Source organism: Juglans regia, chromosome 15 (assembly GCF_001411555.2).
Source record: "Juglans regia cultivar Chandler chromosome 15, Walnut 2.0, whole genome shotgun sequence".
Classification (NCBI taxonomy): domain Eukaryota; kingdom Viridiplantae; phylum Streptophyta; class Magnoliopsida; order Fagales; family Juglandaceae; genus Juglans; species Juglans regia.
Genome location: NC_049915.1, coordinates 16,403,031 through 16,411,132, shown reverse-complemented (window position 1 = coordinate 16,411,132; position 8,102 = coordinate 16,403,031). Strand labels below are relative to the sequence as shown.

General features: G+C 39.2%; 2 protein-coding genes across 2 annotated transcripts; both read right to left on the bottom strand.

Moving 5' to 3' along the window:
* Positions 1-809: 809 nt before the first annotated feature.
* LOC108980970 (protein MOTHER of FT and TFL1-like) lies at positions 810-2,940 on the bottom strand. Its single transcript, XM_018952041.2, has 4 exons — positions 2,660-2,940; positions 2,480-2,541; positions 2,326-2,366; positions 810-1,312 (listed from the first exon to the last, which is right to left on the bottom strand). Exons 1-4 carry the CDS (start codon positions 2,852-2,854, stop codon positions 1,092-1,094), a joined length of 519 nt encoding a protein of 172 aa, XP_018807586.2. The 5' UTR covers positions 2,855-2,940; the 3' UTR covers positions 810-1,091.
* Positions 2,941-4,756: 1,816 nt separating this feature from the next.
* On the bottom strand, positions 4,757-7,373 carry LOC108980969 (uncharacterized GPI-anchored protein At4g28100-like). The gene is made up of 2 exons (XM_018952039.2): positions 6,357-7,373; positions 4,757-5,360 (listed from the first exon to the last, which is right to left on the bottom strand). Exons 1-2 carry the CDS (start codon positions 7,029-7,031, stop codon positions 5,028-5,030), a joined length of 1,008 nt encoding a protein of 335 aa, XP_018807584.1. The 5' UTR covers positions 7,032-7,373; the 3' UTR covers positions 4,757-5,027.
* Positions 7,374-8,102: the final 729 nt, after the last annotated feature.

Below are 8,102 nucleotides of genomic sequence, written 5' to 3'. Positions count from 1 at the left end.
CATGGGGGATTAAGGAGAGATTCGATCATTGGTTCTCTTAGTGAGAAACCAATGTATTGCCAAGCTAGATGGGCTACACTCAAGCTAATTTCACAAAAACCAAACATTCTCTTTGATTCAAATCTATGCAGTTTAATTGGCAAAACCAATCCGTTGATACACAGCCAAATATATATATATATATATTTTTGAAATGAAAGAAATTTCATTGCTCCAATATCAATCAATACATGGTTTGTCTAATAAAATAGCAGACATCACTTCTGGAGGGCCTTCTTCAAGCCGAACAGAACTGCCTTGTTGCCGCTCCTTTTAACAAAACTCAGTTTCCACCTTGCATGCCTTGATAGAATGAACTGAATATCATCAATCAACGGCCCCTTCCAAGAACAATCAGCTTTGGAAGTATTAACAGACTCAATTGCTACTTTAGCATCTCCCTCAAAAATCACTTGGTTGAGTCACCATTCATGGCACAGTTACAATCCTCCAATTAAAGCATAGCATGCTGCAGCAAAAGCATCACTGACATGAGCTTTTGGAGCAGACATGAGCTTTCGGTTTAGGGGACACGATCTTTATTTTATATCATAAATTTTTTTATTGTATATAATAGTTAAAAAATTTAAAAAAATAATTTTTATTCGTTAAAATTTAATGACTAATTTTAAAATAGAGAAGTACTACGGTTACGAAAAAATCTCATAAAAATAAATTTATAAATTAATATATCTTCGTACGATACTAATTCGTATTTGTTGTATCGTATGAAGTTATGAAACAACAAATACATAGACAAAACAAGCATCAATATTAATAATAATTCCAATAGCAAAGAACCACAAAAGCATATATAGTTCTAACATATATTAATGGCCGGAAAAAACGACCGATAATTAATGGGCACTTCACTTCCTCCTCCCTCCTACACCAAAAAACACAAACCAAAGGAAGGAAGAGAGTCGACCCACAGTACTACTACGTTCGTCAAACAAAAACTTAAAAAAGATACTTCTAATTAATATTATTTCATCGATCATGGCTAATCTCTCTATGGATATATGACACCATGAATGCGATATTGCCACTGCTCAGCGCCTCCTGTTCGCTGGCTCTTTCTGGGAGTTGAAGTAAACAGTTGCCACCGGCAAACCCAAATCCAGCTGCCCTGCGAAGATGCGGGTACTGAAGTTTGCACGCGAGGTTGGCTGGTCAACATGCCCAAGAGGAGCCCTCTGTCGGAACAGCACCAGTATGTAGCGATGGATTCCGATTGGTGGTCGTGGCCCTACATATGGCAGTATCTCCTTCCCTGCAAAGACAATAATATTCTCAGTTTTTGAAGATAAGTTACAGCATCCTCAAAATCAGTTTACGTTTCTTTTGTTTTTCTGCGTTATATTTAGCGAACTTATTTTGGAAATTTCTTAGTGGGGCCTCTACATGTTTACCACGTGGAACATCTAGATATATGCCATCTGGGCTCAAAGGACCCCACGTTGCTACATGTCGATCGTTTGACTATGAAAAGTGGAACCATGCTTAGGCAGATTATGTGCCCAACACGTGTCGTCCACAATCTTGCATGCAATTTATTTGAAAGCAAAAATAAAAAAAGGTGAAAAAATATTTTCAGATATTGGTTAGAAACAGATCAGTGAAAGCATATATATATATATATACACACAATGTTCATGATAGAACATATTTAATTTGCACCACGTGGTGATCAGAGCCAGAATCAGGCATGGTGCGTGCAAAAATCATACATACTTTTGCCCATTTTGCAAATTCTGCGGCTTGAGAGTTGTGACAGTTGTTAATAAGCAATTGGCACAAGCATTTTTTTCAAGACTAGCTAGGGGCACATCATGGATGTGATGTAGCCCTGATGATTTCGATTTTCTGAAATCAGAAACATCCTAGATCGACGAAAGACATTCATTCATATGCATGTTGATTTTGCGTGGAAAAAGAGGTGCAGAAGATTCTTTGTGACCCTATCGAGGAAGGATGACCACTGATCTAGTTGTCAGGGATGAAATTGCTTATTTAACACTGCGGTTACAGCGGCAGCCATCCATTCCCCATGTCATTCTACCATTAGTATCTGAGACAAGCAGCCCCGAGTACAGCAGCTGGTTATTCAGAAGAGACAGAGAATTCTATGAACTTGACCAACTCGAGTGCATGCATGCATGTTTTTGGGGAGTGGGGAGAGAGAAGATTGAAACGTTCAATATATGCCTTTATTTGGATCTCAGAAATAAAACTGAAAAAGGAAACACAAGAAAGAAAGTCAGTCTACAGAGTTTTGGTGTCTACCTCGAGTTGGGTTTTTTCCACCGGGAATGTCAACAACAATCCTGAAAACACAAAAGAATTGCATGAAAATATTTGAACCAAAGAAAGAAGGAAATGAAAATACAAAACTAGCCAGAGAAATAAAAAATTGAGGGGGCTCATGATCTTGTCTAACCAATGGACCCATTCTCGCATGCTGGGCTCGCTAGGACTAGGAGCATCAGGATCAGTCATAACCTGCATGAAAAACCATCCTTTACAAGAATATATATCCAAGCACAAACAAATGAAAAGATAAAACAGTCACTTAGATCATCAACATGATTAAAGACTCATGCATGCAGGCAGATCAGACCAGGGTATACAGCTCGTCCGAGTTCCCAGAGAGAGTCATTTTTGGAGGATTGGTGGCTGCAGATGGTTTGACATCGCATCCGTTTGTGACATGCTTGGGGCCAAAGTAGACAGACATATTTGCCGTAGGCACAAACATGTCAACAACATCGCCAATCACTCGGCCAACAATAAGAGGATCAACGGAGGTAGACATGAGAAAAGGAAGAACAGAGAAGCACAAGCAGCAGCAACAAAGGGAAAAAAAAAACTAGGCTTTTTTGTGTCCGGCAGATGAGACATTTGTTGCAGGGTAGAGCTTTTATATACAAACTAATGTAGTGTGAAAGGTAAAATGGCATGGGGCCCTTGGATTAGTGTAATCTAAGATGCATGCATAGACCATCACAAAGTTAAGAATAGCAGCAACAAACACGTGTGAGGACAGCCAAGAGGAAAAACCACCATCCTTTACTCCCCCTGTTACAAATGGCTGAATCATAGCCGTCGGTTTCCATGCACTTTCACCTGATAAATGCATAATGAGTGACCTGCATAATTAACTACCAGGGGCTCATGCAACCACAAGATAAGCATGAATTGAAGTCATGCCAAATGGGGTTCGTGGATGGAGCCCACAGGAAAAAAATCTGAGCCTTTGGGAGATCAATGCACAGATTGTGAAGGGTGTACCTTGAAGCACTACAGAGCAGCTTTCTCAGTAACTCCCATTGCTGTGTTGTTGTTCTTAATTAGGTGCATTGGTTGTTTAGGTCTTGTTTTAAAAGGTAATAAAAAGTGCACAGCCTCATAGTTATTAATTACCTGTGATTTTGAGATTCTCTTTGGAAAAATCAGTCTGAATGTAATGGTAATTATCATATGCATGCATGGTTTGAAATCTTCTACTGGCCGTTGATTACTGTACAAGAGGATTCCATCACTTCAACCGGTAATAATCTTGAAGTTTCTGACCATGAAAGTAAGATGCCCGCGTGACAGTTGAGAAGACTAATGTCCATTTTTTATGGGGCCTAGTTCTGCAGCAGATACAGCCCAATTATCCAACAGCAGCATGCCACGTAAAGAAATGAATAAGGGCTGTAACTTGTGCATGCGACAATGCCATTTCATTAGAGAACTCATATTAATTAATTCAAATAGGAAGTCTTTATATGGCATCTTTGCTGTGATGAACTGTTGCATTTTGATATCACTAGCTATTTACGATATGTAATTAATGCCCCAGCATGATTTTTCTTAGTTTTTCATATATTTTTTAATTTCTTTCATGAACTGGGAGTGAAGTCCGGTGTTTGATAGAGAAAAATAAAAGAAAGTGATCTACTGCATGCACATGACCTATATATTAACATTATCGAATATTTTGCGCGCATTGAAGAAAGTTGACGTTCAAGCTTCAAAGCAACATGCATCTGGGACGTACGTTGAAGAGAGAGTCAATGTTCATAAGGAGAGATTGCACTGTTTGAATGTTTCCAGCTGATCTTATGCAGTTAACTTGTTTCGCAAGGTCGCAGTCCTTACAATGGAGCCTTTGTAACTGAAATACTAGAGCTGGCCGCGGAAATATCCAATAAAAACTCTATCTTTAGAATAATGTTACTTGGCCATTTGAAACTTACAATTCAGATGGCTATGATGTTGACGTTGCACCACCATGTGATACCATATGATTTATTACAAAAATTAAAAACACAAACATATAAAAAAGAGTGCCTATATCCTGAATATTGTTAATGAAGAAAAATGGGAAACCCATCCCTATACTTCAAAAAAAACTCTCATATTCTGATATTGTTTACTGTTACTTTGATTACACTGACACCTGGTTCAAATTTATGCTATTCCAAACTCCAGAGATGATACACTTTTGATTTCTTAATTTTGACAAGAAGCCATTATAGATAAAAGGCCAATGTCCCGGCCAGCTTGTCAACCAATTGGCCTATGTCCAAATGCCTCATCTTCTGCACGTATAAACCATAATAGATAATAGGCTCCATGTTTTGAGATGTTGACATTCCATGAATTTCCCCGTGAAAGACACAACTGTTCTGCATTAATGCCACCAAAATAGTGTCCATAATGCTAAGAATCGTCTCCTCCAAAACAAAACAGCAGTTTCTGTAGCACATGCTATTGGAGGCCCACATCAAAATTTATCTTTTAAATTTGGGACAACAGCTAGCTTTCTATATCTATGCTCAGAAAACCACAAGAAACAACAAAGTTTCTTCAGATGGCAAAAGTAGCTCATTTGAATTTACCTACACATAACACATACAGAGGAGGAACTGGCATTGCATACTAAGAAAAAAGAGTCCAAGAACTATAAATCACAGCTCAAATTTTCTAGTCTATAGTTCCTAACGATTTAGCAAAGAAAGCATATACAGCAAAGAAACTAATAACATGCTGAGGTAGATGGGTGCTCCAAGGGTGTTTGAAGAAGAATGGCCAGAGATTTCAGAGGAATCAACAGCCAGAGGCATTCCATCGCTGTTGAGAGCGCACAACCGAGGATCAGAGCCATCCTTGCTCATCATGGTTGCTCGAAACACCTCTGAAACCGTGTGAATGTAGGCCTTTCGATTCTTCGCAAGAAGCCATGTCAGACCCATTAGTTGACAATCTTTGTTGTTCATTTTGGTGGTCCTGTCCCCTGATTTGCTTGAATTGGAAGTTTTCTTCTTGTTAACCTACATAAATTATTGTCTCAATTAGAAAACAAATGATGCATGGACATTGAATATTGGACAAGCACACGTTTGGTGAATAAAGTTGTACATCACCAATTAGTAGGTGCAATTCTAAGTTCTAACCTTTTAAGCCTTTAAGCAAACTCCAATCCTCACACTGAAAAATGAAACTAACCAGCACAGAGAATACACACACACACACACAAATACAAGAATCTAGATTGTATAATTCGGAGGTGAGAGTTAAGTCAGGGTAGCAAAATTCCATAGAATTCAAAAATTCAAAAGATTTAATCAATTCATTACAATTGGTCGAAAATTGACTTGAAACAGTCAGAAATTGGAAATCTTGAGACCCATCCTAATAGTTGGAACTAAATAAATCAATTAAAAATAGGCCAGTCTAAACAACTATATGACATAAATATAAAACAATAATCTCTAGGAACTCAACTCAATCACATTATCTTACAAATGAAAAATAAAGCATATGGAGTACATCTCCAACAAAATGGTGAAAAAAGTTGTGAAAAAAACTGTGGATGTGTTTGTCATTTGACTGTGGATGTGCTTGTCATTTACTGCAAAAAATGGTGAAAGAAACGATAGATGACAGTCCAACTCGTCTTCGGGCACGTGTGAGCTTTAGTATGGTTCTTAAAAAAGATAAAAAATGAACTGTAATATTTCATTCTCTCGTTCTTTCATTGTCTGTCTTTTATGCTTTAGCTTTATTAGGTGGCAAGGCAACAATGGACTCGCTCTAATGGCGCGTCACAAATTACCCTAAGGACTTTGACAAAGTAGCACAAACTTTCCCAATTACAAAGCTTGGATGAAGAAGACTACCATTTTGTTCTTTTTAATTCTTCTCCCTTAGCCATTATAGTGAGAATCAGAACAGAAAAAACAAAGATGTAATTTTCAAGAATTAAAATATTTGCACGGAAGAAAGTGATCGTTGAAACAATTGATGGAACAGAGAGAAGAACTCACCTTATAGAGACTGTTCAAGCACTTGGAGCACCCACCAAGACCTGGAAATCCATTCACATTGTTGCTGCTACTCAAACAATCCCTCTCTAACCTCTTCACGCTCTCATCCCCGACCAGTTTCCCCTTCTGGGTCACCGAAAACGCCTCGGGACAGCTCAACGTGTGCAACCTAATGCCGCAGTAACAGTACACCACATCGCAGGTGGCGTTAGGTCTCTCCAATTCTATACCTTTTGCCTTGAGGGCTTTCCCCAAGTCATCCACACAGGTTTCTGAATCATCCGGCAGCAGCGGCAGGTCGTAGGAATTGTTGCTACCGTGACTAGCCGCCACTGCTGCGGCTACTCTGCTTGCCCTGCCAAGGGCTGTGGCAGAGTAGGCGGCGTAAAGCCACGCTGCTAGTACAGGGCAGCACCGGCTTCGGCGGAGTTCCCCATTAGAGCCACCTTTTGAGCTACTACATGCGGTTTTTATCCCATTAAAGAGTTCATCGGAGAGGTCTAGTGGGCAGCCAGCCACATTGGATTGTTCCGGGAATGCAGGAATTGTTGCTGGTAGAGATTGGGTTGGGAGGAATTGGATCGTGGCCGGGTCCAGATTGGCCAGACACAGAAAGGTGGGAAAGAGAATGGGAAAGAAAACGAAGAAAGAAAACAATGGTGGGTTTGGGGACATTGGTACAAAGCAAGGCTCTTTCTCTGGGTGAAGAAATGCTTCTGAGTGTGGGTTTTCTTTCTGCTTTATGATTTTGGAGGTGCGGGAATGCAGATCAATAAAGGTAAATAGGTAATGGTAGTGGAGATGTGGTGGGGTGTTGATGTTTGGAGCTAAAAGCAAATGAACAAAAGGGTGGTGGGGTTTGAGGAAACTGATGCAGTGGGGCTGGGAGAGTTTTTGGCTGCTTGCTGCCCTCAGCCTCGGTTGGATCTAAAGTTGAGTTATGGCTACCTCTAAAGTTTGCAGGGATTAGTGATGATATTATGAACAAATCATTCTTGGGGATATCAAAGCTTGGCTCGTAAGGATGGAGTTTATTCTTCTTATTTTTCCTTCAAACTTCTCTTATAAATTAACTTCTATTATATCAACGTTGTGTTCTTCATACAGGCTTGCCTTTGTTCTCTACACTGACTTAAAAGTAAAAAAACTCGTTAACTTATCGTAAATTCGCATTACCATATGTAAATGGGAAATCGATTTTCCAATTTGCTTTTTAAATTATTAAAACGGATAAGTGATTCTCTATATACAATTGATGTTTAGTAGTTTGCATACCCAATTAAAGTTTGGAACTATCCACGAAGGGGTAAATTACACAAGCCCAAAATAGTTTTCATGGCCTTACCCATCAAGAATGCATCACTAGAAGACAAAATATGAGAAAGATAGAGGATAAGAAGGGACTAGAGAGTGAAGGTGTTAAGAGGCATGGAGGTAGGTGTCAGGAGAAAGTGAGAATGAGAGAATGAGTTAGACATGCAAAGTAAATATCATTCACAGAATCACCACTACTAAGGGGCACGCAAGCAAAGGGTCAGATAAAAGGGATAGAGAGCTTACGATTTGGGGGACTCTGGGACGACTTCTGACTTTTGGGTTATTCTTCGACTTCTTCTTCAATTTGAGAGCTCTAGAGATAACTTCTTTTCTAGTAAATAGATCTACAACTTTCATTGTACAATGAGAAATGAGAGTTTAAGAGACTATAAAAAGTATATTATAGTGGAATCTCCCCTCTCCTAAACT

Coding starts and splice junctions, on each gene's coding strand:
- LOC108980970 (XM_018952041.2), bottom strand. CDS start 2,854: ATGTCTACCTCCGTTGATCCTCTTATTGTTGGCCGAGTGATTGGCGAT. Junction 2,542..2,659: donor CGGACGAGCTGTATACCCTG/GTCTGATCTGCC, acceptor TTTTTCATGCAG/GTTATGACTGATCCTGATGC. Junction 2,367..2,479: donor ATGCGAGAATGGGTCCATTG/GTTAGACAAGAT, acceptor TTGTGTTTTCAG/GATTGTTGTTGACATTCCCG.
- LOC108980969 (XM_018952039.2), bottom strand. CDS start 7,031: ATGTCCCCAAACCCACCATTGTTTTCTTTCTTCGTTTTCTTTCCCATT. Junction 5,361..6,356: donor GCTTGAACAGTCTCTATAAG/GTGAGTTCTTCT, acceptor TAATTTATGTAG/GTTAACAAGAAGAAAACTTC.